The sequence below is a fragment of the Capsicum annuum genome, chromosome 4 (genome assembly GCF_002878395.1).
Source record: "Capsicum annuum cultivar UCD-10X-F1 chromosome 4, UCD10Xv1.1, whole genome shotgun sequence".
In the NCBI taxonomy this organism is placed as follows: domain Eukaryota; kingdom Viridiplantae; phylum Streptophyta; class Magnoliopsida; order Solanales; family Solanaceae; genus Capsicum; species Capsicum annuum.
The window spans coordinates 99,906,903-99,923,912 of record NC_061114.1 but is presented as its reverse complement, the minus strand read 5'-3'; the positions used below and the strand labels follow the sequence as shown (position 1 = coordinate 99,923,912).

Below are 17,010 nucleotides of genomic sequence, written 5' to 3'. Positions count from 1 at the left end.
TGTGAGATGAAAAACTGAAAAAAACTTTTTTTATCGTTTGCTTTCTATCAAGAACAACAGAAGCTAATGCGGTGCTGCCTTTCAATGAAGAACAAAAGAAGTAGCAGTTGATGTACTACGTATTGTGAAAGTTGAAGTAGAAAAAGTGAGGTAGGAACCGTAAGATTAATTTATTATTAATAGTAGGTAGAGTTGGGTTTGGGGCTTTGGGCAATTGGGCTAAAATATTGGTTGAGTCAGATATAGATTAAAATTTAGTTTAAAATTAAATTTAATAAAATATTTATATCTTATTTATAAATTATATATAAATAATTATAATATATATATAAAAAAAAAATTTATCGATTCGGTTTGATTATTTTTAATTTTTTTTTTTTAAGTAAAACCATAACCAAACCAAATAGCATCAATTTTTTAAAATTTAAAATCAAACCTAACTAAATTAAACCAAATTAAGCATCAATTTTTTTAATCGATTTGATTCGATTTACGGTTAGATTTGATTTTTAACCAAATCCAAAACACCCCTATCTTCACATATAAAATTAGGACATTTTATTACGTACATGTTTTTGGATGAACTGTTACTATTTTATTAAGATTAGAAAAGCCCAAAGGAAGATGGATCTCTCGACTCTCTTCTGAATCTCTGATCAAACGAGAAACAGAGAATAAGTACTTTTGGCTTCTTCTTCTTCACTTTATCGATCGATTACTCATTGATTTCCCCACTTCTGTTTGTTTCAAAATTGCCTCTTGATCAACTACTGCCACTGCCTTTCTTCATCATATTGGGAATTTTCAAATTGTGTCAAATTCACCTAAAAATTGATGGTGAATTGTTCATGGGAAAATGAGTTACTGATGGAATGGCAAAAGCGATCAATTTCTCTGTTACTACTCAACCTTTTCGATCATTGAAGAAAAAAGAGAATAGTTTTTTTTTTTTTTGTTGTTGTTGTTGTGGAAGGATAGTATATGGGGAGTTCACAGCAGGGTGGTAGTTTTGGGGACCCTCAACAAATCTCCTCTGATAATGTTAAAGGTCTTTGCTTGGCTCTCTCTTCTAGTTTGTTTATTGGCTCCAGTTTTATTATCAAGAAAAAGGGTCTTCAAAAAGCTGGTGCTTCTGGCCTCAGGGCAGGTAACTTTTTACCCTTTTGTCCCTTTTTACAAATTAATATCTTACTACCTTGTTTTTTGTTGGAATTTGCATAGTTTTTTGCCCATTGCTTCAGAAATGGCTGAAATTGAACTGAGTGATTCCTTAAATATCTTGTTAGTCTTTTTTTGATAACCATCGTGTTCGCGCCAGTTTGTGTGCACCTCGACTAATTCCACCTATGCGTGTCACTTCACCCGACAACAGATACCATATAAGGCTAGGATAAATATGGAAAAGAAATCTCCTAGTGCTTTTTTCTCTGCAAGCAGTGGCGTGGCAGAGCCAAAATTTTAAACAAGGGGTTTCATAAGTGAATATAAGAACTAATCGAAGGGGTTCAACATCTACCATATATAGATAAAAAATAATTTTAACCATGTATATATAGCATAATTTTCTACCGAAGGGGTTCAGATGAACCCCCTAACCCAACTGTAGCTCCGCCCTTGTCTGCAAGGATTTGAACCTGAGACCTCATGGTTCTGACCCACCTAGTTTTTTTGATGGAGTCAAATATTGGAAATTTGTTTGTTTTATGAACTGAGTTGGAATTCGGGAAATGTGCTTTTTGAATGGATTGGTCCAGCACATGAGAAATGCTTGAAATACACTGGGTTTGTTGTTGTTGTTGTTGAGTTCTTCTTCCTCTTTTTTTTTTTTTTTTTCTGCTTTTCTCATTGGTTTTGCTGAAGTTGCTGAAATCTTTGCTGGAGATCATTGTTCCATACACAAACTTTCCTAATAGCAATAACTCAAATTGCTGAAAAGATGAAAAATGTGTGGCATCACTTTGCCAGAAAAAGCTTGTTCAGCATGTTAACAATGAGTGAGACAGTAAAAGTTTAAATATAGATATAACTCAGATATATAATTACACAGTAAAAGTTTCCTATTCTGCATTGCTTTTTAACTTTTTTTTCTTATGAACATACTGTTTAATGATTGCAATCAATAATCGGAAAACATTGACATTTCGTCTAGACAACAAATCTTTTGGCAACTAGAATTATTGTGTGGATTTAAACCTTAGTATCCTGTCAAGTTCTCAGATGGTTTGAAGTCAGTCCTTAAGAACTCCTTTGCTTAATTAATACTTAATAGTTGGAAAAGCTAAACCCGAGCATAGCAAATTCATTATTATCATCATTGTAGATGATTATAGAAAATATTGGTTTTGTCTAGTTGCCCACTATAGCAAGAGTTAGATAAAAATATATGGTTACCTTGGTCCTATAGCTTCATATATACTAGCTGTATATGCTTTTCTTTGGTAAGTTGACTATACTAGTTGTATATGCTTAGTTTGGTTCTATAGCTTCATATATACTAGATGTATATGCTTAGTGTGGTCCTACAGCTTCAGGTTCACCAGATGTTCTCTTAAACAACAAAGGCTTCACTGTTTGCTGCACCCTGATTATTAAGGTTTCGTTTACTGCAAAAGGGTATGACTACCTGTGCACATGATACTTGTAAAAAATCAACTTCAAGGCATAGCAAAGAAATGGCTTTCCTGTTTGACAATCTTATTCATCTTAGGTCTTGGATTTATTATATTATAAGCTTTAATAACAAAGTTAGCTTCTAAAAGTTATTCAATTTACATATGTCGGGGCAATGTGCTTTTACTTATTTTTACATGCTATGGCAGGCGCTGGAGGTTATTCTTACCTGGTGGAGCCTCTTTGGTGGGCAGGAATGATAACAAGTTAGTTAGCCCATCCTATTCAATCTTCTGATACATGAGGATTGTGCTGAATTTTTTCTCCCATCTTGTTCAAAATAATGTCTTTTAATGACTTGGCATGGCTATTGAGATGAGAATTGAAATGTACATCATTTAAATTTATGTAAAAATAGATTTATTTTCATTAATTATTTTTTGCCAAGGACGATAAAAATAGAAAAGTGGTTTTGCAAACAGTCAATTCATGGAACTTCTGACTTGATATTTGAATATAAAGTTTATCGAGTAAGGAAATTCCTTGAGGAAGTAGATGTTATCTAGTGGAGTATTTTCGACAACATTTTGGAATACGAGACTGAATTACTATGGGGATAGTATATCGTTATGCTTACTTTACTGTGCTGTTCAGCAGTCTAATTGCATGTGAAGTCTTATGGTGAAATTAATTTTTACCTTATAAAGGTCAGACATTTGTGATAGTTCAAGGGAAAGCGTAAAAGATAACTTGGCTATTAAGGAATATGGACTAAGATGATTCAGTTGATTTCATCTTCTTTTTTATCAGGTAAATAATCTTATTAATGTTGAGGGAATCTTTTGGTACAAGAAGTATACCGAAAGGTAGAGAAACCTAAATCAAAATATGGTTTCCTACAAAAGTCCCCCACTCATTCAATGTAAACAAGAACATATACCCGCACGCGCGCCCGGGGGGGGGGGGGGGGGGGGGGAGAAGAAGAATAAAAAAGGGGAAACCTCGTTTACCTCATACAATCTATTAATAGCTGATCAAGGGGGAAGAAAAGGAAAGGGGACCCCGACAAAAAATGCATTTGACTTGGGAAGGGAAACAGAGAATTCTTGGTAAAAGAAAAGGATAATTTATGGTAATTTGAGAGATGGATAGACATCTATTTCAAGGATAAATAATGCATATTGAGTTGGCTAGCAGATAATAGATGATATTTTTTTTCGATAACTCTCCCTATGCATAGTTCCGAAAGTCAACCAGTTAGTGATTGGGAACCTCTTTAGACCATGCCGTTGTACATGAATGTTGTATAAGCTGGTTTTCGTGATAACTAATTTATTGAATGGGGAGTATACCTTTGAATTCTAGATCCGGGATCAGTGAATGAGGATTTGAGAAGTTAAAAATAAAGGAAGAAAGCATCAACTACTAAAGATATCCCTAAAATGTAAATTCTGTGTTGTTTTGCTTGTTTTGTTTCATTAGTGTGCTAGAATAGAAGAGCTTTCAGGAGGTAAGGGCTCTCTTAAGGATATCAATATATCCTAAAGTTGTCCATCTGACTATTCTAGCCGTACTATGTTTGTGAATTTTCTTAATTGTCTAACAAATATGATGCTGAACACAAGGATATTTACTTCAGTTCTTCGTCTTTGCTGTACTTTTTTGTGACTAATATGGTCTTCACCTGTTTAAAAGCCTCGATAGGAAAGGAATATATGCATTTACTGAAAATCCTTCCAATATTGCTTGTAGAAAAGTCATATCTCCTTGCTTTTGTCTCCTTCACCTCTCCTTAAAAAGGAGAATTTTTTATGGGGCTTCTATGCTTGTTGTTTTATTTTTATTTGAAGCATTTTAACCATTTCCCATGTTCTCCTCACCTTTCTATTTGAAAAAACAAGACAAACATGGTTGATGTGAGTGCATTGCATCTGTGGCAGTGGTTGTTGGAGAAATTGCTAACTTTGCGGCTTATGCATTTGCACCTGCTGTCCTAGTCACCCCTCTTGGTGCACTCAGTATTATTATCAGGCAAGAGATGGCTGGAATTGATTGTTCAACTTTGCTATCTGTTACCTTCGAGGCGACATTTAGTTATTTATTATTTTTGCAGTGCTGTGCTTGCTCATATGATATTGGGAGAAAAACTGCATATTTTTGGAATCGTTGGTTGTGTTCTATGTGTTGTGGGTTCAACAACAATTGTTCTACATGCTCCTCAAGAACGCCAAATTGAGTCTGTAAAGGAACTCTGGGACCTTGCAACAGAACCTGGTATGCATTTGAATGCTGACAAAGCTGAGTCCTTGAAATTTCGTGAGCATGCAAGTTTTGATTGCTTAGTTTGTCAAAACTTTTTACTGACAATAATTTGCTAATTTCTTACTCATGGCAGCGTTCCTCCTATATGCAACTTTGGTTATAGTGGCAGTTGTCATAATCATTGTCCAGTATGCTCCAAAATATGGACAGACTCATATAATTACTTATGTTGGAGTTTGTTCACTCGTTGGTTCTATTGGGGTAGGCACTCACCTATCTGGTTGGAGTTTGGCTTTCCATTTTTCCCTCCCGCATCTGGGTTCTCTTTTTCCTTTTCTTAAGCTTGTTATTATTGCATCACCCCTACATCTATATTATCTAATTGTGTTTTTTTGGAAAAATCATAAATGATTTGGCAGGTTATGAGTGTCCAAGCACTAGGAATAGCATTAAAATTAACATTCTCTGGGACGAACCAGTTGTTGTATCCTCAAACATGGGTCTTTGCCGTTGTCGTGGTGACGTGTGTGTTTACACAAATGAACTACTTAAACAAGGTAATTGGAATGTATTTTCAGTTCTTTTTGTTATCTTATGATTGGGTTAACCAAAAAAATTAAATCTTATGATTGGATACATTCATCATTTGTGTGGAAGTTCTGAATATTAGCTTGGAATATCTTTCTGCTCTTGGACTCTTAGGTTAGGTAGCCTATATCTTGTTGCAATTTGACTTACAGTAAAAAGAATGAAGATTGTTCTGTTAGGACTTTATCAAAAAAATAACTTAGCTACTAAATTCAGAAGCCTAGGTTCTTTATAGACCTCACACCCCAGTGTGGTCTCCTAGAGCACTAAGAGAGGTTGCTTCTTCACTTTGGCTAACAGCCAAAGGGACCATATTTACAGTTGAGGATAAGGGGTTGGCAGTGGATAACATATGTCAGATGGTGTTACATGTGCATGCAATCTTAGTAGGATGTGGACCAATTACGTTTTTCCTGCCAGGTAGCAAATAGACTATGATAGTATGATGTACTATGTTAAACTTGCTTGGAATACATTGGATTGGACTAGGCTAGTAACTATCAAAGATTTGCTCCGTAGTTGGTCATTCGGAAGTAGAAAATGGAGAAGTAGAGTATTGGAAGTAGCTCAATTAACGCTATTGTGGATATATAGAAGAGCCAAATAAAACACACACACACTCACACGCGCGCACACACACAAAAACATTTATATTTGTAATTTTTTTCTATTTTTTGTTACTCTTAATTTTTGTTTGTTTTTGTTACATTATATTAGTTAAAGATAGTTTAACAATTTTTAAATATTTCTAAATTTTAAATTATATATCAATTTCAATTTTTTTGTCCTATTTTCTTTTTCAGTTCGTTTTAGAGAATATCTCTTTACTTTTTTGGAAATCCCTTAAGTTCGACTTTTCACATGTCATGTTTAAGATCAAAGATTAAAAGGTTTTTGGTTAGATTGCTTATCAGCTGATCGGGCACATAATTATGCTTATCGGTTCAGCTTATAAATATACTAATCCGCTAGCCAACTGATAAGATAACGGTTGGTTCAATATCATATTAATTAACAATGAATGAACAATTATTGGGCGGTGTATTGGATAAATCTAAGTGACAATGAAATATTGAGAGGTTATCTATATGTCCTCCATTTTTTCACCAACTAAGTTGTTTGTATGTAGTGCTCATCTATTTATTGATCATTTAGGCTTGTTGAGTTTTGTTCGTTCAATATTTTTAATAGGTTATAACATAAAATCAAATGAGAATTTTCTTCAAAACTAAAATGTTTGTAGAAATATTTTTTAATTATTGGGTCGACTATAAAAATCAAAACTTTGATATAGTTTGAAAATTTTTAGTTTTATATTAGACTTTGTGAAGAATACATTGGAATTGTTTTATTTTTGTTATGGTCCTTTATGTTGTCAAAAATAATTTGTCTTTTCAATTAAGAATTAGTTTCATGTTTCATTTATTTTTTAGGGAGACCGACTACACTTTATGGTTAGAAGTCATAAGAAGTTGCTTATTTCCTAATCGTAGAAGTAAATATAATACTGATTGAGGTTCTAATTTTTGAGTTTATATAAAAGATACTTCATATATTTAAGGATAAACATGTAAATATGCAATTCTTAACGGGTTAACATTCGCCCAATGAGAAAATTGAGTAATTTGGCCGCATCGGTAAGTCATTAACTATAAATTTTAATTTGTTCACCAACCACTAATTCAATAACTCAGTACCAACAATCTAAAGCTAATTTTACAGTTGAGTTATCGATTACGATTTGATTTTGAATAACATAATTTTGATCTTTCTACATATCTTTAGTGTAAGACCACAAAATTCATAAATCTTCATTACTTTTTAAAATTTGTGCTAAGTCAAAATCAAGCGAAAAAATTGAACGGAAGGGAATAAAAGTTTTTGTAAGTTTAAAAACAATTTTGTAAGAGTATATTATAGACTTTCTTTTAATTTTCCAAGCAAATGCATGCACTAATTTTTATTGGAAGTTCTTAAATTAAAGTCTTTAACAATATCTAAAATAATATTTTGCCTTATGTTGAATTAACTTCATTATTTTTTCTTAATTAAACATATATTGGCTAACCATTTTTTAAAAAAAGTACAATATTTAAATGATATAAAAATATTTGATCCTATGAATTACTGTATGGTTCCGTCAATAAAGTTAATATATAAATTAAGATAGAATTTAAGTTAAATAAAATAATTAAAAGGTCTGATTCAAATAATACTTAGGTAGATGTTCCTTCGATCAGTGAAATCGTACAAGGTTATTAAAACTTCAATAAAGGATAAAATAAACAAAAAAATCCTTGTGAGTATTAAACAAATTAGCTTTCTCTTATTATTATTATTTCCACATAAAAGAAGGCCACAACTTTTGAATTGGTTAGATAAAAATCTTTTATGGTGTCACTTTCACTTATTTTATGACTCATTACTTTTTGCATGACATTTAATAAGTCCATATAATTGTTTAAATTTACTAAAATGGGTGAAAGCTTGCAAAGTCATTAAAATTTAATTAGGGTTAACATGGACAAAAGAAATTTATGTGAGGTCTTTGCAGTTGTTTAAATGAGGAATGCCTTTTGTTTTTTGTAACTTTTTGGAGCATCCACGAGGTGCCAGTTATTACAGATGATCAGATAGTCTTGTCAAGGACCCTTTCTTGGAGAATCAACATGCACATAAATGGGAGCTCAATGACCTTGAGGAAGCTAATATCTCCACTAAAAATAAAAGTTTCGCATGTTTGTTGTTTTATGGATAGAAGGATAGAAGCACAGAGAGATAGAGCTCTTTCTGCAGATCAGTGAGCATCTCTAGGTCTCATAATGAAAACTAATCACATTTATCACTGCAGCACCTCTTGGCCTCAAATCTAGATGATCATCGTATAAATATGGATGTCATACAAGATTGGACAGATCAGAAATTATAACATCTGGAGTACACATAGAGGGAAAATAAATAAGAGAAGGTCGTCTGGGATGGTCGCCCGACCATTTCATTTCCGTACTGGTGGAAATAGGATTCAAATTCATGATACAATCTTCTTGTATATTAAGACATTCGGCCATACCTCCAGGTTGTTGATCGGAATGGAATTGGATGTGCCGGCTTTGGTTGCTTGCCCGAAGGAGGAAGGGCTATGTGATCTGATCAGCTATGTAAGCCGTAGCGCTAGAGTGTGTACTATTCCTCTAGGAGCGAGACTCCATCCAACTCCTTGGGCAAGGCCTTCTGTTCTATGTCCAACATAAGAATCCAAATGTACCGGTCCTTATTGTGACAATATGATGATTGAAAGTGTTAAAAAAAGACCACCACCACAACAACAACAAACCCAGTATATTCCCACATAGTGGAGTCTGGGGAGGATAGAATGTACGCAGTCTATACCACTACCTCCGAAGAAGTATAGAGGCTATTTTCCGAAAGACCCCCGGCTCAAGACAAAGGACCGTATTCAAACGTCACAAGCATACAACATGATGAAAATAACAGCGATACAACAACCACCAAAAATAAAGACTACATAGACTTAAATCACATGGATAGAAATTTCAATAAGGGATGTCTAATTTATCAAAATTATTGCAGACTGAACTAAGAATTGAACAAAATGGAATTATAGAATCCTATAGATCCATACAGGCAAAGACAACTAGTTCAGGTTGATGCTTAATTGTCATCGTTACACTTACAATAAGTTACTATTAGTCTTTTTAGTTTGGTAAGAGACTAGAATATTACTTGGAGAAAGTTGGTGGTTTAGAGAACATCTAGGTTTACTGAATCTCTAGTTTTCCTTATTTACTATTATAGCAAAGAAATTTGCTTGAATAGACCCAAATGGGTAGATTCATTCTTTATAGTTTGAATTACTGCATTTCTTATTTCCAATGAATCTTGGTATCTATTGAAAGAATCAAAGCTGGTTCTAAGAGTCAAATAAATGGTGGAACCGCATATAGATGATTCAGAATAGGTTGGGTTGAACCCTAGTTGATTGATTTGCCTGTTGAACTTCTGCCGCTCCCTGACTGACTACGTAAAACTACATTTATAGGTGCAGATCCTTAGTTGATCATTTGTTAGTTAAAGGACATTTATATTTCTGATGATTGTTTTCCCTATTTGCATATCCTTGTCTTCTCAGTGTTTTTCTCTCTCTCTTTTTTTGGGGGTAGATTTGGGGATAAATCATTGTTTTTCTGTATGGTTACACCAGATCTTCCTCATTTTTCAAATGCAGGCTCTTGATACATTCAACACAGCTGTAGTGTCACCAATATACTATGTGATGTTTACATCACTCACAATACTCGCCAGCGTCATCATGTTTAAGGTGCAATTACTTTACTTTCTTTACCAATGCTGTATCCATTAACTTATACATCACACTGTATTCGTAAGACATTGGTCAGTTTAAATTGTTCAAGTTGATTCAATGAAAATATTTTGAAGAAATTAATTTTAAGAAAAAGTGAGACATTTCCTGTAGCTCGAGGATAAATGATCATCATAAATATGAATAATTGTTGATTTTTCTTTCTGCTGAGAATTGAAAAGGGATTACTCTTCCTTTTGTGGGTGAAAATTTTCTTTAGCATCTCACCTAGTGATTTCCCCCCTCTGGAATGCTTCTATTTTTCATCTTAAAAATGGACTTTTTGAACACCTAGTTCATTGTTGTACTGTAGGTCTGTGGGAGGTCAGTGATCCTAGTCATCTTTTCCAACAATTCTACCACCTCATTGGTATCATGTTACTTAGTTGCCTAGGGTATGTACGAAGCCTAAAAATAAGAGACCTGGAAAGGAAACATCGATGAGGCATATTCAACCTAACTAGAGATAAACATGATTAGGAGTGACACTGGTGCAGAAGAATGTGTGCTTGCCCGGCCAATGTGGGTGGGGAATAATAAAAGTTGATTCCAGGCCCTCATTGACCTTCATTTTCTTGCAAGTGTCATTGGAAATTACAAATGTTGAACTTTAAATACTCATAGTAGTTGTACTTTGTTAAACGTTGATACAGATGAGACAGATCTTTTATGATTCCAGCGAGATTTTTAGTGACTTGTTCAAGGAAAGATAAAGAATATTATGTATTTAAGATTAGTCATTGATGAAATTGAAGCGAAAAATAAAAGCAGCCATATTTCTGAATAGTTTTTTTAAGTAACTTGGATGTTTGAGAATCATTATAATAATTTCTGAGAACTTCTCTTTTTCTATTTGCTTTCTGAAACTGCCCAACTATTTAGAGCTTGGCTTTTAACAATTTTATACCCTTAAATATATCTAATCAGTATTTTCTATTACAGAAGGACTTCTCTACTAATAAAGAGGGAGAGAATTTGTTCAAAGAAGTTCATACGAATGTAATGTGAATATTACAAGCGAATTGATCGTCTAATGGATGAGGGAGGAGATTAAGGCTGATGATTATAGGTTATATGTTTCTTCAATATTTGGTGTTTGGATATAGCCAAGATGTTATAAATGTTGAGTGTATGGCTAACAAGTGGCTTGATGAAACCTTTTTCAGAAAGCAATTGCCTATGTCTATAAATAATGGTCAAAAGCTGCACTATTAGGGTATTCAGCACATCTCATAAAGCAATCAGCACTATTAGGGTATTCAGCACATCTCATAAAGCAATCATTCACGTGATGCCTTCAAGCATAAAATGCTAATTTACCCTTCCGGACTTGTGTTTCCTGGAAAATTTGCAAATTTCTCCGTCTTCTCCTACTTATGGACCATAAGTACTTGTCTTAATTGTTGGAATAACCTGTTTTCTAGTGTTGAACCATAGTGATTTGCCATTAGTCAAATATTTAGGTAAGTTTGAATTGTGAGTGGAAGAGATCCTCTTGTCTTCAACCATCTTATCTGCTGCTAAAATGTCTTTCATGCTTCTGGAACAGGATTGGAATGGGCAAACTGCAACTCAAATTATTACGGAACTCTGTGGGTTTGTGACCATTTTGTCAGGCACCTTTCTTCTTCACAAAACCAAAGACTTAGTTGAAGGTATACTTTCAAATTAGTATTAGTAAAATTTTAATACACATTTTGTTGGTTTTGAGTTGATAACTATTTTTCTTCCGCTCACAGTATCTTCACCATCTGCGTTTATGCGATATCCTAAATATGATGAAGGAGGATGCTCCAATCAAGAAGGCATTCCTCTTAAGCACCGAGAATCCATGCGATAGCCTAGATTTAGTTGAATATGACGGCATTTTTCTTAGGAGAGAGGACAACTATTGACCCTTCGTGCTCCACTTGTGGACGATAATAAGATGGGAGAAAGTGTTTGGCTTGTTAGCTAATGCAATAGTCTCTTTACACACGCTACACTAGTTTGTACATAAAACTACTACGGGACAAAGTGTAAGTGGGAGTCCAGTTATCGGTATATCGTTCTTGTAGTTGGTAGTGCAACTTCCTGAGAAACTCGTGGCATCAAAGCTGACATCTCTCGGGAACTTAAGGAAAGACATTCAGGCCGGTGCTTGAAGAAATTCTCTAAAAATCTTACTGAAGTTTGAAATAGATTCATTTGGGAATACCTAATTACTTTTAATGGAGAGAATCATGTGCAGCTCTCCCATTCTTGTACCTATTTCCTAATTTTACTTGTAAAATCATCAAATGAATGAAAGGTAGTTGATGCTTTAAGTTGATCATTGTTGAACTCCAGTTCCGTCATATTTTTTTTGGTTAAAGGATAGGCTTTTCTTTTTGGTCAACTGTTTATAGTTACATGTATTGAGCTAATACTTTTTAGCCAGAAATTTACTTGGTTTATAAAAGAATAGACTTGCTTGATTTAGTTGGATAATGAGCTATGAATTCTTGTTCAGGTCAAATTGTCCAAAGTCGTCTTGATAAGAATAAATTTTGAACGTGTTTGATCATGACGTGCATTTCTTTCAAATTATATTATGAAAATGAAAAATGATTTTCATGAATTGAGGGTTTATTGAAAAACCTCTTTTACCCCTCACAAAAATAGGAGTAAGGTTTGTGTAACCTCTCATACCTCACACCCTCCTCCAACTCCATTTGTGGATACACTTACTTGGTATGGTGTTATTGTATTTGATCATATGTTCATTAGCTCAACCGATTTGAGTCGCTCAAATTTTGCTCAACCAAACTTATTGACATCTTTGATATCTAGTACTATATTCATTTACAAGCCGTGCATTGAGGTATCTACTGGAAATGGAATAGAAAATAATTTACACAATTATGATTAATTGGCTTATAAGTAGCTTGCTTGAGAAAACTGAAGGAAATGTGTCTTTTTAAGTCTTGAATGAAGGATTGATGACATTGACCAACTTAAAGGGTCAACCATCATTAGCAAACTTGATTAAGTTAATTGTGGACTTGATTAATATTTTCAAAACTTTCTAATCTTTTCAAAAATACAAATCAATTTAGCCCACACCCCCTTCAATCTAAATCAATTATCTCTCTCCTCTCTTTCTCTAGACAACTTCTCTCAACTCTCTTCCAACCAACAGTTCTGCAAAATTCTTCCTTCAATCCCCGGCGACTTCAACCTTCGACGGACAAATAGTCAGGCGAGTTCCCTTTCGACTTTCACCCGTCAATCGATGTGAAAACTTCTCCGGCGACAACAACTTTGAGTTCTTCGTCGTCCCATTTCCTTGTTCATAGGTAAAAAATTATGAAGAAACAGAGGAACTTGAGTCAACTACTCTTCTAGTATTAGTTAATAATTTCAATATTTCTAGCTTAAATTTGAAATGTGGACTGAATAAAATCCTAACTTCTGGCATTTCTGCTTCTTGTTGTCGAACTGTTGATCCGGATTTGTTGGTGATTTTTTGTCACAGTTGATGTTCTTAGTGTGTGTGTGTGATGTGTTGGTGTTGCTAGGTTGATTTGTTGTTTGTCTTGGTAAAAATAGTGTTGCAACAGATGAAACATCTGATGCAATAGATGAAAACATCTGATGCGACAGATGAAAATCTGATGCAACAGATGAAAATCTGATGCAACAGATGAACAATCTAACAGATTATTCATCTGTTGCGATAGACGACTCTTCTCTTTGAAAAAAATCTAAACACTATTGATCCAACATATAACTCATTTTGCAACAGATGTTATGTTTCAACAGATCAGTGATCTATTTTATGGTTTCCAACGAATTACTCATCCGTTGCAACAAGTTGGTATATGTTGCAACAGATAACCTTCTTGGTGCAACAGATGGGTAGTCTGTTTTTACTGTATCCAATGGATTATCTATTTGTTGCAGCAGGTTGATTATATATTACAACAGATAAACTACCTGGTGCAATAATTAGTGATCTATTTTTATGATTTCCAACGGTTTACTCATCCATTGCAACGGTTGGTTATATGTTGCATCAGATAAACTACCTGGTACAATAGATTAGTGATTTATTTTTACTATTTTCAACAGATTACTCATCCTTACAACAGGTTGGTTATATGTTGCAATAGATAACCTTCCTGGTACAACAGATGAGTAATCTGTATTTACTATTTTCAACGAATTACTCATCTATTACAACAGATAAACTACCTAGTGCAACAAATTTGTGATCTGTTTTATGGTTTCTAATGGATTACTCATCTGTTGCAACAAGTTGGTTATATATTGCAACAGATAAACTACAGGTGCAACAGATTAGTGATCTGTTTTTACTATTTTCAACAAATTACTCATCCTTGCAACAGGTTAGTTTATATATTGCAACAGATAACCTTTCTGGTGCAACAGATGAGTGATCTGTTTTTACTGTTTCTAGCGGATTACTCATCCGTTGCAACAGAGTGGTTATATAGTGCAACAGATAAACTACCTGGTGCAACAAATTAGTGATATATTTTTATGGTTTCCAACAGTTACTCATCCATTGCAATAGTTGGTTATATGTTGCATCAAATAAAATATCTGGTGCAAAATATTAGCGATCTATTTTTATTATTTTCAATGATTTACTCATCCTTTGCAACAGGTCAGTTATATGTTGCAACAGATAACATACCTGGTGCAACATATGTGTGGTCTGTTGGAACTGTTATTTTATCATTGTGCATGTTAGATTTACTGTTATCTTTTTTTAATGATGCATTAATCAATTATAATCTATTTTATATTCATGTTAATTTAAGATAATATGGCTCCCAAAAGAAAAGAAACCGAATCAAGTCCAAGTAAATGAACAATTGCAGCAGCCTCGGTTATATCCACCACTTTATGAGCTTATTTTACAAGCGTTATCTCAATCAGGAACAGAAGATAACGAACACATGGAGGAGGAATATTTCAAAAGAGATGATCTAAATGTTAATAGCCCTTCCACCGAAGAGTTGGTCAAAACCTTCAGCATTGATCATTATCCTGTGAGAATGCAGTGCGATGGTGCCACAGATTTAATGGGTGATTTTGTGGTTAAGTCAGCCACGGAAATTTTTTTTGACGCCTTCAGAAAAATACTTTGAGAACAAAAATTGGATGCTTATTTTAGGGAAAGCTGCTTTGGGCAATATCTTGATTTGCCGGAGGACAACAATGCTCGTTTTCAGATGAAAATGGTATACGATTTTCTCAAGCATAGGTTTATGTATGAAAACAAAGATAAGATAGATGAGGTGTGGATAGATTACTGTGGCAGGCCTGTTTGTTTTGGTTGGAAGGAGTTTGCCATAGTTACTGGACTAAAATGTTATCCTCCTTCTCCTTCTCAAGTTATACCTACACTGACCTAAAAAAGCACCCCACACACCCAAAAAAGGCAAAGGCAAGTCGAGTGATCGTGAGGACCTGGTGTCCATTGTTGGTCTAAGCTTCAAAAATAAAAATTTTATAGAAGCGTTGAAAGGTAAAGGACTCTCAAAGAAGCACAAGCAATCATTGTGCTTGGTTTGATTTGTACATAATATTCTTTGGGCGAAAAAAGTTAACAACAACATAAGCCTCAGTTTAATAAATCTCTCAGAGGATCTTGAGGCATTTAACAACTATCCTTGGGGTTATGAAAGCTTCAAAATGACTGTCAAATATTTGTTGACTCCGTTAACGACAAAGACAGTCAACTTATATGGCTTTCCATGGGCCTTCATGGTAAATATTTATTTTATCATGATATGATTTATTTATTTTATTTAATAATGTTTTTGATTTTTTGGCGTTATGTTATAGGCTTGGGCATTTGAAGTAATTCCTTATTTGAGACAACAAGTGAACTACCAGAAAGAAGTTTTTTGTCCGAGAATCTTGAGATGGTTGTCGACCAAAACTGATAAAAATACAAAATTTCTTGATCTTTTAATTCCCCGAAGGAAGCAGTAAGTCCAATTCTAATCAAGTTTTTGTTTTAATTAATGATTATTTTAAATGATTTCATCATCATTCTAATATATGTACTGATTTATTTTAGATTGTCCATCCGTGGCTTGTTCCAACCAACCGAGAGTTGAAGATGCCATTTTTTCTTACTTTACGATCTGTGCAAATTTTTTCGGACCCTAAGGTCGTTGATGGAATAAAAATAGAATTATTTGGAGCAACAACCATCACAAGAGAAATAATTTTAGAGGGTGGACTTATTGTTGTTGATGATGGTAGTGGTAGTGATGCTATTGTTAGGGCTAATGATGCTTCTTTTACAGTTTTTGAAACAACAAGCCATTATGATTATGATTATATTGGTTGTACAGATTTTGCCATATCTAGCGAATGTTCTGTATGCAAATGTCAAGACTGCAAAGCGAAACATGATAGAGTGATTAATGTTATTAATACACTAACTGCTTCTGTAAAGGAAATGACATCTAAGAGGGGTGTCATTCCATCAAAGAGGATTTCATATCCATACACTCCACTAGAGATCAAGGTGGCTAAGAGGAGAAGGAAAGATATTTCCAAGGCATCATCAAGCATCGAAAAAAGAAAAATTGCAATGCCTTTGTCTTTGTCTTGCACCGTTGTTCAGTGTGCAAGGGCTACAGGAAAGCAGCATGAGCTGAAAAAGGTGAATGTACATCATCTATTCCAACAAACAAACAGGCACATATTTGTTTCAATAGATGATACATCTGCTGAAAATTATCAAACAAATATATACATTTGTTGCAACTGTTGTCTAACCTGCTGCATCAATACGTTATCTGTTACAACAGATGAGTCTTATGTTGCAACAGATGGGTCATCTGTTCGAAATTATCGTACTGCTTGATTTACTTATTTGAATTTGTCCCAATAAATGATTCATCTATTGCAATATAAGACTCATCTGTTGCACCAGATGGGTAATCTGTTGTATATCTATAATTAGCATTGATAATTCTATCTTTCCAAGTAGATGTCACAGTAGAAGCTACTGCTGAAGAGCATAATATCACAGTTGATAATCCATCAACTGCTTCTAAAGAAGAAGAAAAAGTGGAGTCTGTCAGTTCGGGAGAACGGAAGAATTACCTGTTTGAAGGGTTCAACATCTTGGACGAGGCTTTAAAAAAACTAACACAGTT

At 34.1% G+C, this 17,010-nt stretch overlaps 1 protein-coding gene across 3 annotated transcripts; it reads left to right on the top strand.

Moving 5' to 3' along the window:
* The first annotated feature begins 411 nt into the window (after nt 1-411).
* Nucleotides 412-12,310, top strand: LOC107854390 (probable magnesium transporter NIPA4). Of its 3 annotated transcripts, XR_001670015.2 has the most exons (10): nt 566-1,147; nt 2,820-2,876; nt 4,551-4,641; nt 4,724-4,884; nt 5,006-5,133; nt 5,292-5,429; nt 9,707-9,799; nt 10,784-10,910; nt 11,391-11,496; nt 11,581-12,310. XR_001670015.2 is itself a non-coding variant. In XM_016699401.2 (9 exons), exons 1-9 carry the CDS (start codon nt 982-984, stop codon nt 11,679-11,681), a joined length of 1,041 nt encoding a protein of 346 aa, XP_016554887.1. In that variant the 5' UTR covers nt 412-981; the 3' UTR covers nt 11,682-12,310. The 3 variants fall into 3 exon arrangements, 1 of the variants encoding a protein (XP_016554887.1); XM_016699401.2 differs by lacking the exon at nt 10,784-10,910 and having other exon boundaries at nt 412-1,147; XR_007055041.1 differs by lacking the exons at nt 11,391-11,496; nt 11,581-12,310 and adding an exon at nt 11,008-11,156.
* The last annotated feature ends 4,700 nt before the right edge of the window (nt 12,311-17,010 follow it).